General features: G+C 31.5%; 1 protein-coding gene across 2 annotated transcripts in view; it reads right to left on the minus strand.

The window, feature by feature from the left end:
* Positions 1–7,874: 7,874 nt before the first annotated feature.
* The window catches only part of LOC131848925 (transcription factor Ken 1), a 31,519-nt gene continuing 19,513 nt past the window's right edge, over positions 7,875–19,880 (minus strand). For both annotated transcript variants that reach the window (XM_059198895.1, XM_059198888.1), the window contains exons 2-5: positions 11,602–11,784; positions 10,553–10,673; positions 9,756–10,229; positions 7,875–9,466 (exon numbers count right to left, since the gene is read on the minus strand). In XM_059198895.1, the coding sequence (XP_059054878.1) occupies positions 8,531–9,466; positions 9,756–10,229; positions 10,553–10,673; positions 11,602–11,777 (1,707 nt within the window). In that variant the 5' untranslated portion in view covers positions 11,778–11,784 and the 3' untranslated portion in view covers positions 7,875–8,530. The remainder of the gene's footprint in view (positions 9,467–9,755; positions 10,230–10,552; positions 10,674–11,601; positions 11,785–19,880) is intronic.

The raw sequence follows: 19,880 nt of genomic DNA on the forward strand, positions 1-19,880 counted from the left end.
AACATTGTTTGAGAAAATAATTTACAATAATTTTCTTTTTGTTTGTTCTGTTAATTCAATTTTAGTATTAATCTGTAAAACTATATCTACACTCTATAAATTTAAGAGTCAAGTTTCCCGTCAGGTTTCTTGGCTAAAAATACTTATAAACACTTGCCAATATATATCATAAAAAATATTTTGATTTGAGTAATTTCATTAACACGTAATACTAAAGAAACGACAGGATATGATCTTACTAAGTTTCATATTTAATTGATATTTCTGCTGCGTTCAACCGGTTCAACCGTTCAATCACGGTTAATACATATCTTTAATACAATACAATAACGAGAATGAATGTAAACATAATTACCGCGTTAAATTTATAAAAGCATATTCAAATTTTATAAAATTATTGTGATAGTCAATATCTAACTGAAATAAAATTAATTGGTTATAAAAAGTTGCGTTGTGTCTTTGTGGCTTATAATATTTTTTTATTAGTAGCATAACATTATCATCTTTCTCTATAATTATTTCGACTTTATAAGTGAGACGTTGTAATAGACGCGGCATTCACCCAGAAGAAAACTTCCGGATGAGGTACAAACATATTGTTACGAAATACGACAACCACAACGTTTTCGTTTTCCGTAAGATATTCAAGTCCCCTACTAATTATGAAATAGTAACACAATTTATTAGTGAAATGAGAAGGTAGAACACTTATATTAAGAATTTATTCTGTATTGGGTTTACCGCATTTGTATATGAGATCTCTATTAACTTGGCTTTAAATTTATAATATTTTGGACCATCTTAATGTAGTGACAGAGCAATAATATTCACCGCTGCCTTAATATATATAGTGATTTTATTTCAATGACATCGCAGGTTTTACTTTGTGCTTTTACGTCACCTTAGTGTTTAGAATCTCATACTCAGACTAGTTTTTTATCAGTAACTGCATATATTGTCTTGTAATTAACTTATTGCATTTAGAAGATGAATTGGTAAAAATTGTTTATAGTGATCATCAAAATTAAGGATACATACAGGATATAGAGGCACCGGTTTAGGCCTCTGGGTCGTCTAGTAGTCGGAGTTAGAGAGAGAGTGAGATTATGTATCTCTTATTTTTTTTATTATAACACTCCCTATCAAGTTTCCGTTAGACAGTAACTTAAATACATAGTTGTATAGTATAGTAATATATGAGTGGTAGATTCGAAATAAATTAAACTAACTTCATGCAAACCCACTTTTACGAATATTACTAAAAACAAATTTAGTTTATACGCAATATTTTTTTATTAATTTTAGCACTTCACATGAGGTCTAGTATAACACCAAAGAGAAGAAAGTGGCAATGTCCAAAACCATCGTTAAAATGCCTACATCTAGTTCGCTAATTATTAGCACAAAAGCGTCGTTGGAATGTTCCCAAGAGATTCGCCACAAATGGTAAAGTAAAAAGATGCAAGACCCATCTGCCAGCCTACCGGTTCCACGGTACCTGCTAGGGTTGCCAACCTTAAAAAACTTAGCATCGTACGAAGAAATAAAAAATCTGCTAAAATCTTGTATCCCCGCTTAACCTAATCTCGTAATCCTAGTAATTTGGTTTATTATCATAGGTCAAAATCTCGTACAAGTTTATATGAGGACGAAAATATCCTACTTCATATCGCTAAAAATTCGTAATTGTACTAGGATCCCCGTACGGTTGGCATCCCTGGTCCGAGCTAGTCATTTTTATTTTCTATTTTTATAACCTGGTGCCGTGTATGGATACTATACTGCATGTCTAGTTCGTTTTTGCAATTTACTTTGTATGTATGTCTACATCTAATTATACGTGTATCTATTTTTGAAGTTCTTATTTAATTAATAATAGGCAGGTGATATTATAAAGATTTCAATTATGAATATCGGTTAGAAAATATTTCATTGTTTTATTAGTTAAGCTGTGTATATATAATAATAATAATTTCATCAACTGAAATTGGATAATACATATATCTTATTATTAATGTACGTAATGATATATAGATACGTAATGTACTTATTATTATGTGAATGAAGTATGAAAGAAAGTGAAAGAGTCTGTATATATGCAACTTCTACACAAACCAGTTAGAATTACCAGAATTTTAGTTAAATAATAAATTACGACTGAATAAAATAAATACTGACTACTCTTCACGATTTTTATATTTTCTTAGATATTTGTGGACTATAATTTTACTTTTCTATGTAACAAGGTGATTTATTGCTATTAGTAAATACTATGTTCATTACATGACAAACAGAAAACAACTGAGAACATAGTCAAGAAAATGTATTAAAAAAATACAATCTAAATTATGAGGAACTACGTCACGTACAGTATTTTTCTATTTGTATGAATCTATATATGAATAACCATTTATAATTACAAAACACATAAATGATATTCGGGTATTAGGCTATCAAAAGAAATGTATTTATGTCTTTCTATCAGTTGTTTAGTACCCATAAGTTTTGTTTAGTTTAGGACTAGATGACGCTGTGTGTTTGATTTATCTTGTTGTGGTAATTATTAAAATAGCATATATATAATAAATAGTTGACGGTGGGTGACGGACAGTGTTCTCAAAAGGAATAAAAACTTCTCCGTTTTTTGTATTTTTTGTTGTTGCTCCTATAAGTTAAGCATGATGTTATAGTCGAGCCTTCCTCTATATATTGGCTATATAATACAAGATATTTTCAATTTAAATTAGTAGAACCGGAGACAAGCACGTTGTTTTATACTATGTAATGAACTAAAGCTATATTTATATATACACAATTTACAAAGTCTAATAAATTTATATCTGAAATAGAAATGCTGCTTCTCTAGTCTTTTCTGTTTGCCGTCTGTTATGTGTGAGGAGACTGGCCAAGTGACTGCGGCGTGGTTATTATTTTTTAATTACTTACGCTAACCGAGAACTTGTTCTTCTCGTTCTTATATGCTAGACACAAACACAGAGGTACATATGAACAATATTTATAAGTAAATTGCTGTTATTCGCTACTTTGTCTACACTGATGTAAATACTTCGATTTTTTTTTGTAAATACAGACACAATATACATAGAAAACATTCAGACAATACAAACATTTCTATTCATGAATATAAATATTTGTAATGTGCGAATAAGTAAGCAGAAAGTTTCGCTGCTCTCCTTTTAGTATAGAAATTTTATGTCCCTCAAAAAAGAACATGTATCTACTACCTATTCTACATGTTTTTACAAGTGAACCACAAATATGAAGGAACATTTGTTGTTTTATCAATAATTATGAAAGTTTCGTTGTCACAGTTATGAATTTATTGAGGACTAACTGTTACTGTGTAAGTACTGCATATTCTTTCATAGTTCATGTATTGAAAAACTGTTAATTTGAAGTTATAAACACTAGATTTTTTTTGGTTTGTTTTACTCAAACAGACTCTTGAATAATTCACAGCTTTCCCCGCTATAAGCTAAAAAGTGTCGTCTATTAAGATTGCTCTTATAGGGTAAGAGCTATAGAGTTGTGCCACATTTCTTTTAGGTAAGGAAAATTGATTGGATTTAATTTTAAATATTTATTTATTTAAATTTTAATGCACATAATTTTAAAGTACATATGACGGACTTAACAACATGCGGCATTATCTACTTGTCAACCATGGGTGGTGCAGGGAGTAATTGTTGGCGGTGCAAATATATTGAACGATACCCATACAAATATACATATATGAATAACTAGCATACATACACTACATATATATATATATATATATATATAAACCATACATAAATACCTATTTAATAACTTGACAATGGAATATCATCTACTGCCACTAAAAAAGGAAGAAAAAAAATATGAAAAAAAAACAAGGACTCAGACGAAAAGTTACAAGTTCAGATAATGTTACCGTAATTTACGTTTGAAAGCAAATCTACTCTAATATGGTGTTTTTTTTAAATATTGGATACTATCTGTAGCAGTTCTTGATGGTGATAGAGATAGTAGTCAATGTATTGTAATAAAATAAATCGATAATTGCAGTCTACTTACTAGATTAGCGTGTACTATATAGTTACGAATAGATTTTTTTTTTATTGTAGCATATTTAATCCACATAGATTACTCGTTTACATTTTATTACATGTCTATGATTATAACGGTGGAAAGTATTACATAGGTATACAACTTACCCGTCTGCGTGTGTAGGTAACAGTGACTTGAAATGCTTCGCTGTTATAATTCGTGTTATAACGTAGGGCTTCAGTGGGCAACCATGCATATACATAATACTTGTATTGTATCGGCCAATTAACTGTTTAGTATCTATTTTTTGACGGATTTTACTCAATGATGTAACGTTTTCGGCCCAGATAGTCGATTGATGGGAGTACGATCTTATATATAATATTCTCCTGTCACAATGTTACTTACCATACTCCTTAAATTGATTGCTTGATTGATTTTTATGAAATTGTTTGTGTATTGAGAATTGCCCAACATCTATTTTTCATACTTTTAAATGATAAGGATTGTCCACTCCTAACATAATTTTATTATTATTAGTTAATGGCTTTAAAAAATACATACAACTCTAAATTCTCACCCTTCTATCACCAACCCCTATTTTTAATAGAAATTTTAATTTATAGTACTAAATAACGTTTGCGGTGTCATAGGTTATTTTTGTAATATAGTAAGTTGGTATGCAGGAAACTCTACATATATAATCTATATCACTGTTTTTTTCTTTAAAGCCGGCGTCACGATCCAGACGAGACTGCTTTCAGATGAAGGCTCAATCGTGTAATATAATGAAAACTGTTTTTGGTTATGTATATTAATAAAAAAACTACAATTTAATATGCTATCTCTATGTACATTTACGCCGTCACGTGAACCGGGTGTAGTATACGTCAACACTCACCTTCACCGCTCGTGTTTCTCCCCCTGCCCAGCTAAATCTGATAGCAGCCTGCTTGTGCAGCTATAGATTCACATTCTAGTATAGAACTTAGCGTAGTTCTAGACAAGCCAAGAGATCTTTTAGAAGATCATTGGAAGATTTCGCTGATATACCTCTCGCATGTACTTCGACCGCATAGGAATTTTTCGTTTATTAGTTTGTAATATTATATATATAACTCTACAGTGGTAGATCTACCTCTGCTACATCAAATTATTATCATTAATTTATAGTGGCAATCACTATAAATTAAAACAAACTGACCAGCGCAACATCATCTGTGTGATATTTTCCTAATTTCTGCTACAGCTTATATCGGTAGTAGATCAATGTTATAATAATGACAATAGCCTATAGCCTTCCCCGGTAAATGGACAATCTAACACTAAAGGAGTTTTCAAACTCGGATCAGTAATATCAGAGATAATAATCAGAACATACAAACATACAAACTCTTCATATTTGTATAGATTGGTACGCTACTGTTCTCCCAGAGTCTGAACGAAGTGAACAAATTCAGGTCAACGAAATAAATGACAGCGAAGTGTGTAACTAAAATATTCTCGTTATTTAATTTACTACAGTAAGAACACATTTTTACAGAATGTTAATGTTCTATCTACAAAAAATTGTACACTATGTGAAATCTTATAAAATACTTTTAATTTACAATTAACAGAGAAAAATCAATATTCAAGTTCAACAATATTAAGTTAAGCTTTTTTTTTCATCATTAACCTTAAAACTATTTATTATTTATTTACATTAACTTTTAACAACGTCATGTTTTAGATAATAATATTTAGAAAACTTGCATCGAATTGGTTTTGTATTTTGAATTTTTCTCGAATTATTACAAGTTGCTTTTTTTAGAAGTGATAAAAATATCAACTATTTATTTAAAATACTCGTGTATATCCAGTGGCTTTTTGGTTCCGACGCGTTTTCATTTACTTTAAAAAATAGCAATCTATCCCATCTCAATCATCATCCCCTCCCTCTCGGATTCTCCAAAACATTACTCACAAAAAGGACCAAAAGTGTACATTCTGTTTGCAAAAAACCTTGAATTTATTTAGAGATGCGAGTTGAAATCGTTATTCAATTATTATTTGTATTATTTATATTTACGGAACTATAATTATTGGTTACTATTATTAGGTCGTGTTGAATAGTTGTAAGATTGCAATTATTACAAATGTTTAGACTATATAACATATATAAAATCTCGTTTAAGTACCCGATAAAATGTATATTCGCTTAAATGTAATAAATCGAGAAAACGTTCTTTGAACTTATACATAATTTTTATAAACATACATTGAATTTGCATTGATATTTTTCTTTATTTGTAGGCAATTTCGCTTTTCTGGCATATCACAAGCTTTACAATAACTACAGAAGATTATTAGACAGTAAAATGTACAGTTTGTTCATTATACAACATAAAACACTCTCTCATTCATGTAAGCACAAGAATTATGGACGATTGTTTTGTCATGCACAGTTCACTTAAGTCTAACTTTATTTACATCAATACGATTGTGTTGGAAGTATGGAAAACGCAATGGAAGACGGCGTCCTCGACGTGCCTACTTATAATAAAAACAGACATTTATCACATAAAATAATCTATGATACCACAAAATCACAATTCTTAAGATTAAATTGTTCCCCAATTACGAAATGTCAATATTTGACACAAAACAAAACAATAAGAAAAAAAAACATCAGGTATAACGAAAGGTAACGTTCGAATGAAAATCATTAAAGCAATTCGACAAATTTATCGTTTACTCTATGTTTTGAACTTCTCGTTGGTAACTTTAGTTTTAATTGTGGTACACACAATTTATAAGCAAGAATTGCATTATTACAGGTATCTATCGTAAATATAATGGAATTACATCTTGTTACTAACAATGCCTGTTTTATGAAACATACGTATTTTGCAATAGTACTTTTTGTACAAAGTGAGTATTACAGACAATATATAAAACTTGTTCCAATTAAAAAAAAATCAAGATTAGTTGGAATAAATTTTACAATAACTAATAATTTAATATCAGACACTTTATTAGAAACCTTAAAAGATACTTTTAATATCCAGCCTTCTTTATAACAATAGTTTTAATATAACTGGCCACAATAACGTGTTCGAGAAAAAACTATTTCGAATGTACTTTTAATAGGTTTATTTAGCACAGCTAAAATACAGCAAGTCTCTAGAAATATTCATCTGAATACAATGCCTGATAAGTTTTTAATTAACATTAAAATAGTAAATTAATCGAAAAATAGAAAGATATTCAAGTACTTATACAACAGTTTTTAGTGGAAATATGGAAATGGTTACAGAAATACCAAAGTTAGTATGTAGTTATTAACTACAGAGATGAGATTATAAAAATTGGTACCTACATACGTTAAGTTTAACAAATCATAATCATTTCAGGTCCCTTTAATTTCTCTTAATTGTACACCAAAATATTTTCAATGCTTTACAAATCTTTGGTGTTCAACCACATTGCAAATAATCGGTACGAACGAATGAAGTATATAAAGGCATAATAATTACAAAAATATAATATTACGAACACATTTTTATCTATTTTAGAAGTTACATAAATGATAAAACCTAATATTGAGATTGTAAATGTCGTTAAAAAGCTGCGAAATGTCAAATCTGATTTATTGAAATGGAACAAAGTAATTATACTCATTTTCGTATCGAGTATTCGAGTACTTTTAAATACCTAATTAAGAACTTTTAAACTTTTTTAAACCCATGCAATAAATAAAAAATAAGACAACGAGATATTTAAGAAACGTAAACAATACGCATCACTTTTAATTAATTTTTACTATATTTTAAAAATATTTTGAGGAATCAGTGAAGAAAATTAGGTAGCGTTATAGTTTATAATTGCTTTAATAAAATGAAAAACAGAAACGCGAATTACATATATTTGATATAACTCTTTGTTCCGTACCTGACTAGAATTATTGACCGAATAGTTTCATTGAAGAAAATCTACAGTCAATGTCAAACAAACCATATCGATGTCACTGAAGTTTCATCAAGTTACTGATTTAAATTAGGAGGTAGTTTAAGTGACATTCTTAGTTTAGGCTCTACATCTTTCGCAACTTTTCATTGACAATCGTGTCTATTTTCTATACTTAAGGAATTAATGTGTCGGTGGCTTTTAAATATTATTTACCCTAATGAAATACAGCTTTCAAATAAATACTATCTTGGAAGGTATTGGTCCCGGATTATAATTTTTAAACAAATTATAATAATTTGGACCCATTCGGCAAACATGTGATTTTAAATTAGTCATCAACAATACATCCACAGTATAATGCTGCGAATGCCTCACTCACTTTGAGTATCGCTCTGCGATATTACATAACTTATAATTAAACCTTAACCTAATATCCTTCTTAAACACATATCACAATTGAACTCTCGAATCGAGAGAAGAAATTTCATAGTCCATTTTTACGCATTGAATAGCGTCATGTGGGCAAGCGTCATTCGTGTAGATTTTTGCTTAGTAGTAAACTGTTGTGGGGCCCCGACAAATGTCTGATGAGCTCCGGTAATGCTTCGAAGGTGAGTTGGCAGAAACAGCAATTAAATCGACCGGGCGTATTAGTACGTCCGTCGTTTTCGCTGGAAGATATTACATTACGATGGACTGAGCACAAGTGCTTCAGTAAGTGTGCTTTCTGTTTGAACATTGCAACACAGAGTCGACAGGCAAATGGTTTCTCACCTGTGTGAACTCGGAGATGTGTTTTGAGATTCCACGACATACCAAATTGTTTGCCACAGTACTCGCAACGATATTCACGTACTGGCGCTTGCTTGCTGGACCCTTGATCATGTTCTGTTGAAGGGGCTTCATCTCCTCCCATTTGTGGTTGGCACAGCCATGGCCCCCATGAACCCGCACTGGGAGGTCGATATTTGAGAGCATCCTCATGTGTGGCTGTAGGCGGAGTTGCACTTCTTTCAGGTAAGTATGGTGGCGCTGATGTACTAAGTGGATGCAGAGCTCCAAGTCTTGCGGTTGCTGCTACTGCTGCTACTCCTGCTGAACCGTGCTGATATCGTAAATGTGCTATTTCTTCTAGGTAACTTGGGGGATATGATACAAACGGAGGATTTTGTGAAGGAGAATTGTGGAAGCCGGGTCGTCTTTTCCGATGAGGTGTAACCACATAGTTTTCTGGCGATGTTTGAACAAGTGACATTAAATCTTGATCAGGTGGTTTTAAATGTGCGTAATCTTCTAATTTGACAGCGGTTCGAAGATCTAGTTCTGGCGGTTCAAGATAATGTGATTTCCTTTTAGGTCTCTCTATTGTTCGACCTAGTCGATCACTGAGTAGTTGTCTTCTATATACAGTTTCCCGGGGCTGATCGTCTTGACTGGAAGATGTTGATCTTCTCCTCTCAATATTCTGAAAAGTTTTATATAATTACTTATGATGAATATTCTCAAGCCTAACGAAATAATTATGATTTAAGAATAAACTCAAGATGTATATTTTCACTATATTAATTTAAAATATAGCTTCCTGATAGTTTTATGATACCAACCAGGAATAATATCATATTGCACGCTCAAACTGAAGTTATATGACTGCTCATAACCAAAAATCGATGGGAAAAATCGTTTTCCCTCTTTGATTGAAGTATAAAGACAAGTGAATTAAGCATTTAAATAGTACGTTTATATGACTAAATTACCTTTGCTGCGACTGTTTCCACATCAACATCCTGCGAGTCGTCGTGTTCACTACCGGTGTTCTCTGAATTCCTTGTTACAGACAAATTGACAGGATTTGACGAACTTCTTCGCCGTGCCGTTAATCTGCCGCATTCTTTGTTTTCTCCATCTTGATCGTCATCGTCTCTTTCATCATTACTGCTAGTTGACATATTTTCTTTCTTTATGCTCATAGCTTCTGATTCTCGATCTTTTTCTTTACTGTATCCTGCACCAGGTGTTACTCTATCACTTTCTGAATGTGACGACCCTGAAGGGGCGTCGTGTTTACTGCTTTCGTTGCTGTTAATGTCTGTTTTGAGACTTTTTGCTTTTAATCGCTCACAAGATCTGTTTCTTTCCTCGGCCTGTTGTCGTTCTTTTGTAGATTTCCACACATCTGATTTTATTTCTAGAAGCTCAAAAAGTTCTTGCATATCATCAATTTCACCAGACTGGAATAAAAATATTAATGATTAATTTGGGTCATTGGAAGCTCAGTATAAAAAATAATAACAATATTTCAGGATAATTTATACAGCACTATCTAATCCCAAGCTAACCAGTGCTTGTATTATGGGTACTACTGATATAAATACATATATATTTCTTTTGTACATAAAAAATACCGAGACCGCTACAAATAATCATACACATGAATACAAATACTGTGTAAGCAATCGAACCCGCGACCATTTAAAGTAAGGTGCTAAATCGCTAGACTACCGAGGCAGTCAGTAAATGTATAGAAATATTAGAATTTTCGAAAATGATTTACCTCGATATATGCTTGACCACTGTATAGAAAAACGAGAAGATGCCTCATTAGTGTGCTGCTGATACCCGACATGTGAATAGTGACTGGGTTCTCGACAGATGGAGTGTCATCAAGTATTTTTCTGAAAAACAAAAACATAAATATTGTATTTCACAACGTAAATATTTTACGTAAGCTTAAAGAAGGTCTTTGGAAAACAGTAATTTCTGATACTGCAAAATAAATAGATGTAGATTTGTTGCTTTACGTGCTTAAGGTGAATTAGAATAGTGATTAACCAGTAAACCTTCAATTAATGTTACTTCTAGGATATGCTATATACTTATAAGCATCTAATGTATTCAAATCTAATTAAACAATAGATAATATATTTGTGAATAATTTTGCTATTTTGAATGTTCATTACAAATTTTAAAGTAATAAAAAATTAAGACAAATAGCACAATATTTTATTTCTTAGGAATACTTATTAACCGTGTATATCATATCTTTAAAAGGTAGAAAGGAGTTTCTATATCTCCTTGCATGATGGTGCATTAGGATATGGATAAGATAAAAGTTTGGAAATATAATTATTAAATTTGATACATAATGCCGATTTCGAAAATGTTTTAATTTTTTCCCTCAGTCTTTATCTATCTTAATATTATGATGTGATATATCCCTTTGACAATTTCAAATCGTCATTATTCCCATCAATAAATTTAGATTAATGAATCCTAGAATAAAATTTGATACACAACTTGTTTAACATAAAAGAGAACAGTTTTGACTTCACGCGGACAGCGTTACGGGATGTGTATTCCTCCATATTAAGAGTATGTGTATATATATTATACATTGTATGTATATATTGTATGTGTGTGTAATGTGTATTCTATTTCTAGTTTAGTCCAATATTTGTATATATGTAATTTTTTATATTCAAAGATCGCCATCAAGTATTTCTGGATTTCGTGAAGGTAGACAGGTAGAGAATGCCTATAGCATTAAGTCTGCCTATTTTATCATAATTTATTGCTAAATTAATAAAAATATGGTTTATTTACCTGATTAGTGGGCTAGCAGCAGCCATGACGATGCGGTGGGCAGCCAGAGGCACGGCGTCGTCACAAACCAACACCAGGTCAGAGTACCTGGCGCCACGCCACGCAGCCCCCACCTCGTTCAAGATGCAGGCGTGGTGCTTGCCGTACGTGAGCGTCAGCAGGCCCTCGCCCATCATTCCAGCACTGGAAAAAAAAAATATTTCACTCATCATCATCATACAAACAAGAACAATAAATGAGTGGAATAGAATTAGAATTTTAACTTCTACTTAGAATAATTATCTGTTTAATATACGACCCCAGGATTCACAAGAATAATAAGTATTATTACTGTCCTGACAAAGAACTCCAATTTTATTTTCTACATAATTAGAAGTTGGTTTTAAGATTTTCAAGAAAAATAGGTGGAATACCTGACAGTTCCTTGTCGGTGACTATTAAAACTATTTAAAACCTTTAAAACATAATTACATTTTGTAACTTTAATACTATATCCAAGAATTAACTTCACTATAATCTGGTAATCTACTACTAGTAGATCACTTATATGAGTTTAAAATTTATATGAATGTATATAATTTTAGTAAATAAATTAAAGTCGATATTCTAAACCATTCAAGATGAATTTTAAAACAGATAGAAATAATAAATGTACAGTACAGGATATGTTCAATTTATGTTTTTATTTTCAGAAATTGGTAGTCTTAATATAATTATAGTTAAGGTCATTGCTGTATCCGTGAGTGTGCATGACATAAATATTTAAAGTGTAGAAAATGTTAATTGGGACATTTAAGACTTACATAATTAATTAGATTGCTTACGTATGCAAATAACATTTTTTTAAATAATAATTTTATTTTTATAATAATCATATTGTTTTAGACAAAACAAAATAAAAACGATTAACTTTGTAGGCAGATAGTAGTATAGTTATAAAACAAATTACGTAGATAATCAAGTTTTACCAACTTATTGTCTACGATGCTGATATAATAAGGAAGTAAGTACTGAATTTGATAATAAAATTTATTGCAATAAAAACACACCAATTAACAGAAGCAATTATCAGATATTCAGATCGACTTATATTTTTTGTTCAATGATATTATCTCAATGGAGATGTTAAATTATGTTATGATGATGCGTGACGTACGATAATTCGCACCACAAATAAGTGAAATCATGCCTAGGCCCCGCGCATAATGTTTTCGGTTCATTAGTTTACTTCGATGCCGCTGGTATAAAAGAAGGCAAGGTTGCACCTAGTCAACTGTTACGAAACGTTTCAATATCACTACTATAAAATTACTTGGATCAAATTAAAACATCAAAAACAATAGCACTATCCAAACAATTCAAGTTTTAAAATTTCCTAACCAAATTAAAAAGGTTAAAAGGTGAGAAGAATTTAAATGAATGTTAAGTCAACGCGTACTTGGACTGCCAAAAACAGATGCAGAAGTCCTATTCGCAGGTGTTAGAAAGCCTGTTGCAATCGAACCTTGGCCTGATAATCCATCGCAACGTGTTATTAGAGTTGCGATAGAAGTGCAAGATCGTTTAAAAGACGATCAACAGGCGCTTCTCTCATTGTGACTGTATTTAGCAACGGTAGGGGTCACAATCGTCAGAATACCGCCCATTGTTGTCCGCAACTGTTCTATTGTTGCACTGTTTCACCAAAAAGTCATATTTAATTGCAGAAATCGCAATATAAAAGTGCAATGCGAGATTTAACAGTCGTGATCTTAGTAGTCATGGATTATTCGCGCAAAACATACCTCAGATATTCAAAATTTTGTCACGATTTTGTAATGATTTCAGTCCATTGTTTGTTCTAATTTTATACATGAGACATTTGAAATGATCTAATACAGTAGTATTAGAGATACAAAGTCTTTTTTCATTTTCATTACAATGATTTCTGTAGAGCTGCTTTTTATTAGGTCAAGGAAGTGGTCTCACTTAATCGCGTTGTTTCTAAATCATATTAACATTAGGTGGCCAGTTTTTATGAAGCTAATGTGTCTTAATGAAAAAGTAGTCAGAACAAAGAGTTATCATTTCCTTGAGCGCGGGAAACGTGAAGTCATACGTATAATAAATATTGTTCTATGTAGTTGTTACAAAAAAAGCAATGAGATTATCTGTGGGGAACGTGATGTATAGTTTTCCTTGGGCGATGAATGTGGGCCGATCTCAACTAATTGAAGGTCGCATGTTAAATAATTGCATGCCATATATAGCGAACGCAGTAAAAAATTTGTAAGTTGCCGAATTTATCCAAGATAATGTTTTGGATTACCATTTATGTGGTGATGAGATTATTACAATGGATCATTAAATTTGATTTGTTACATACGCTGTAATGAGGAGATAAATATTTATAGATTTAATTAAAACTCTATTTTTTATAATAATTATACCGATTAAATTTATTAATTCAATCCACAATTGCCTACTTACAATGATATATATTTAAAATAATATGTGATTTTTTTGTTATCTAGAAAATAAATTAAAAAATACCTAACCGATTTTTATAGTTCTTTGACCTATAGAAAGCTACATTATGGGATATTCTCACAAGGGCGTTTTTTTAAGTAAAGATTCACAAAGAGGAGACAAATCTGGGCGGGTTGTTAGTGCACAATAATAGAACAGCCTGTTATCGTGTAGGCGGTGCAGAGGCAGCGGTGCGCGGCAGGCTCACCCGCCATTGTCCGTGTGAAACCATTCGAAACGTTGCAGTTCACATGTTTTGCATCAAACTGCTTCTGTAGGGTTGTCTTTCGATAATAAATCTTACAATTTTGTGTTTTCAGTACATACAATACTTATTTTACATATTTATTGACCTGATGGTTTGCGTGCTGCCTGCCTTGGGTGTTTGCATGAATTTTCGAAAATGCTAGTTATCATATAATATAATAATAAGTGAAGGAAACGTTTTGAGGAAGGCTGAATAGTTATACCTCTTTGTTCTCTCTGAGATAAATGCCCTTAAGACAAAAAACTGGAAATTAGATTATACTATACAAATAATTGCAGTGGTGGTAAAAATAAAAAAAATATTTATACAATACAAAAATACAAATTTGTCTGAGTCGTTAACAAAATATATACTTATAGGGTCAATGTACTACTAAATATTATTAAGGGAAGATTAACATAATCACTGTGTCATGATAAGCAAAATATAGAAATAAACTGCTAATAACGCCATCTTGATGCACGTTACTGTACTTTCTCTAATGTTGCCTATCAACGAGCAGAGTTACGTTTTACCTTACCGTGCTATAGATCATTTAATAGCAACAGCGCCCTTTTCCAAAGTAGCCCATAGATGTCGCGCAGAGACCGATAGAATGATCTAGCAGCATATACTAAACTTAAACGAGGAAAATGATTCTTTTTTTCAATGAATCCAGAAGGCTGGCCTTGGTTTTATATATATAAACTTGCTTTCATTAACACTTTTCTGTAAACAAAATTCCGGAAATGTAGAGTATACATTCTCTTTACCTTTTACTGACTGTTTTGGTAGCAAACGAAGGCAAATCGGTTTGGCAATCGCTTTGAAAATGTGATTAAGGCTGAATGAAAGCAAAAAACCACATTTTAATACAAACAGCAACCGAACATTCTTGACATTTAAAAAAAAAACATTAATGAGATAATTCTTAAAAATGTAATCGATTTGGGTGGAGTGATCACCTAGAGTCATTAGAAGTAGTAAGAAAATAACTCTAACATTATAATTGAAATGCCGCGCTCTTGTTGGTGGAGCTCTTGCCATTTTCCACGAATTTCCATCAATCTCTTTAGTTGTTGTTGTATATTTATAACGATTCCTATAATTTTTCTTATAGTTCTTTGATTTAACCAGCTCATTTAAAATGGTAGCTTATGTTGCTTGTTCCTAAGTTTCCTTTCAACGAAATCGTTTCTATCGTTATTCTAGGAAACATATTCATAAAAATTTTAATCCAAACTCTTTTTCGTTTTGATTGCCTAATAAACTATGCTATACATTGTATCGAATATAAAGTATAAAGCGGAATACCGCAAAAATGAAACATTACGAAAGTGTTTTAATTTACAATTCAAAAGCTGATATTTTACATCTACTATTTAAAATACAATGGCATATAGGTATCAGTGCAGTGGAAATTATTCTCTGGAAAATTATTATAACAAATTCTCTAATACATACTACTAAAATTATCACTGCTCTAAAATTTACATACATCTAAAAATTCTGACGTCTCTTATTTTTTTTTTGGATGCGATGAATTATTTTTACATTTATTGGTATCTATTGACAAAATATATTTTTGTTTAATTAGGTACATTAAATTGCTTATTTTATTATGAAGTCCAAAACATGTTTCTTTCAACTGTATAATATTATTAAGAGTATCAAAACTGGAAATAGACAATCAGGAAACCGACTCTCATTGTTTACACATGAGGAACCATATATAATAAAAATATCTCAATCAGTCCAAGAATCAAGTGTACGTTTCAAGGTTGGATCATAAAAGAAATACGACCGACTAACTTACATAATTCTGCCCACAGTAATTAAGCACGTACCGGCCTAGAATGGTAGGTAGACTACATTAGTGTACTCGATTCATTCCGATTCAAGATTGTGGTCGTTAATGGTTTTTATGACAACCATAGCGCTGTAATACTAGTAGTGAATGCTACCAAACATAATTATAAAAGCGAAGTGAACAATTTAATTATCAACATCTATATTTGGTCATGTTAACAACGTCGACTATGATCTGTTGGAAATTAATGTAAAAGAAAAACTGGTAATGATTAGTTGTTTACCAATTGTCAGCAGCGATTGACTTTGTGATATTGTATTTAAGTGATTTAATAATTATAGAATTTCTAAATAATCTACTACCAACTAGGCATATATTTTGTTTTTAAGCTAAGGTGCTAAAATTTTAATTATTGTTTAATTTTAACTTCAGAATCTTACTGGGTGATTAACTTTTTACTTGACTGTAAAAAAAAACTCTTAAAAAGTACTGATATTTAAGCAAATATTCGGAAATACCGAAATTTCTCTGATTAAAAAAAATATAGATAACGTAAAGGTCGATGACTACGAGTTTAAACGTTCTTAACTTGTAACAAAATATTACCTAGAAGATAAATAATTAGACCTAAAGTTGGAAACTATAAAGGCTAAATGGCTAAAAGGTTTATAAATCGTGTTTACGAAATATTTCGCGATGTCGGTGTTGCAAGCATAGAAATTGTACAAGACACTACCTCTGTTGGACTACTGGAGCGTAGGATTGGGAAAAAAGTTCCAACTTTCCCTGCTTATTTCAAAATAACTGAAAGTTACGAAAATGTCTATGTCAAATTAATTTCTACACTGTATAACGATGTTGATCGACTAAGCGATTGTGAAATAAGCAATAGCAGTGGACCGTATGCTTTTTTGCAAATTTATTTACGTACAAAGCATTTATTTGTTATAAATTATAATACATTATATAATAAAATTCTATTATTATATAAACTATGAGAAGGAGAAGGAGGACGTCATCGTCCTCCTTCTCCTTCTCATTTAAATTATTATTAAATATAAGCAAGTTCATCGTGGAGTCATCTCCACGATGAACTTGCTTATATTTAATAACATTGATTTATTGTAAGTAATAATTTTTCATACTTAGTTATTCAAATTTTTCCAGCACATTGCAGGCATATCTTTGTTTTTCTCAAAAGCATTCTAATTTTTCGGCGAGTGTTTCTGAAGTTGTTTGCCATTTCAAAATGTGGTAAGTGATTATTGTATTCGTAACAATATATTTACTTTTATACAAGCTCCAAGGATCATTATTATTCTTTGTAATATATTATACTTTTGAAGGCATTATTTGTTCATAAGAGGCACGTGTATCTTTTTATTGATTTTCTGTTTCTTATTTACATATCATACTATTATTCAAATATACATTTATTTAAGTTGCTTTCATGATTACTCAGATGTGTTATTGTATATATATTCAGTTATATAATTCGCAACGATAAATTTCGGTATTGAAATGACACTCTGGTAACAGTTAACAGTAGGTAGATAATTATTATGACAATATTTTGATAACTCATGTAGTTAATAAAAGCTATTTCATTTCTTTTATTAAGTAAAATGTTAATGACTAATCTACTATTAGACAAAAAATAGATAGATAGATTTATTTGCCTGACAATCTAACAATTATTTTGTCAGACTGATAAAACTAGATCTCAGCATGCTCTGATGCGTTCTAATTCTGATTGACATAGGCCAATCGCCATCGGCCCTATTGGCCACAATTGCAGAAAATCTCATGAGTCGCATTTACATTATATGGTGAATGGTTTTCTGCTCTATTTACGAAATGATTGATCAAATTAAATTGTCTGTTGATATTTTACAGCTCGTCAATGCTTGTTGAAATTTCTATAGTATCGACAATACTTCACGCTAATCAATTATGAAATGTTAATGCTTAAATTAGCGCCGAATGATTTTATAATGACATAACAAAAACGACCAATTTAAATATTTTAATAATAAGGAAGACTTCTCAGTTGTGATATTGGGAAGTTGTAATAATAATACCGGCAGTACATATTTTCAATGACAAACGCATTTACAAAGGTACTTAGCAACAGGGCAGACCCCTTTACAAGCATCTAACAGCCGCGCAAAGCATGACAGAAAGCGATAGTGATGTAAGTGAAGTCGATAGTTGTCAAACAGGAAACCGCGGGGCACGCGTGGCGAGCGATACGCCGCACACGCTTTGTACTAAATGGCCTTCGAACGAAATGTTTAGCCCAGAACTGACTGTGCTATATGCCGCATCGAACACAGCACAACGTACCGAACAACCATCCGTTATGTAACACCAACTCCACAACAAATGCCAGCTCATTCATAAGAGCCACGGCCAATTTAACCATTTGTGACCCATCGGTTACGTTGACATTTTTAAACATATTGACTAAATTTCCTGTAAAAGATTTCCGGATTCTTCAGCTCAATGAAATACTATAATTGGACATATATTAAATCACCAGTTAATATACGAATATACCAGCTAAAACTAACGTTGTAGGAATTTTACGTCTGGATCGATAAGCTTATCGATAATTATTTTCTTTTACGTTATTAAAACAAGGAACTAACGAAATTGGTCAGTTTAATCAATGCCGCTGAGTCAAATGAGATCATTGCCATTATGATAATTTAATGATAAGTGTGATTTTATAAGCATTTAACGGTATTTCTATTATTTGTATATAATATTTATTATTCAGAGTACAATATTGCTTAGTTTTTTAGGCAAAGTAGTCAGTCAGTTCTTTATTAAATAGTACAAGTAAGAATTTTCTATTCATAATTCTAACGTCCCACTTACATTAATAGTTGGTATCTTTAGATTATGCATAAACTTTTCGCTTCGTTGGCAACTGACAGTTGTACTTATTTATAAATGGCATTGTACCCTTGCATGAGAGAGTCTTGGGCCGAAAGCGCAAATGGGTTTTACCTTCGATGATGCTAAAATAGCTACCCACTCTCACCTTGCGTTTGATTGACGATCGATCCCTTGTGCCAGATATTTGTTAACTGTTACTGCAAAGAACTCCGTAAATACACTTCATAAACATCTAAAGTCACTGGTCTAGATTATCAACAATGAATCGTAACATTATACGAGTCATTACGAGTGTACAGTGCAATCATTTCACTGCCTACTTTATTTGTTGTACAGAGTCATAGTTGCCTATCAACCGTACTAAAACTTTGTCTTAACTGTCGTTAGCGATCTTGTATTTGAATTTAACATCCATATGTATGTACTAAGCATACAAGAGTGTAAATTATGGTTAGTACTTAAATATAGTACTTCCTACATTTTCAAAACCGACTGAAATATTCATTTAGCTTTCGTAAGCGAATCATAAAGACAATACAACATTTAGAATAAACAATTGTCGTGATATCGTGATATCCTAGAATAAGAATTGTGAACTGCGAGTTTACCTATTTGGGTGAAGATTTCCTTCTTATGGCATTTTCATGGCGAGAGATATCAAATCTAACGAAACGCCTCTAGCATATTTCTATATTTTCGCAACATTTTAGGTTCGGAAACAAATTGAGTTCGTGTTCGACATTTTGCGATCACTGTGGCAGTTGGATGAATATTTATAAATGAACGTGTATAAGAAAAGGTCGGATTTGA

This window comes from Achroia grisella, unplaced genomic scaffold (genome assembly GCF_030625045.1).
Source record: "Achroia grisella isolate CSIRO2021 unplaced genomic scaffold, CSIRO_AGI_Agris_v1 utg1096, whole genome shotgun sequence".
In the NCBI taxonomy this organism is placed as follows: Eukaryota; Metazoa; Arthropoda; class Insecta; order Lepidoptera; family Pyralidae; genus Achroia; species Achroia grisella.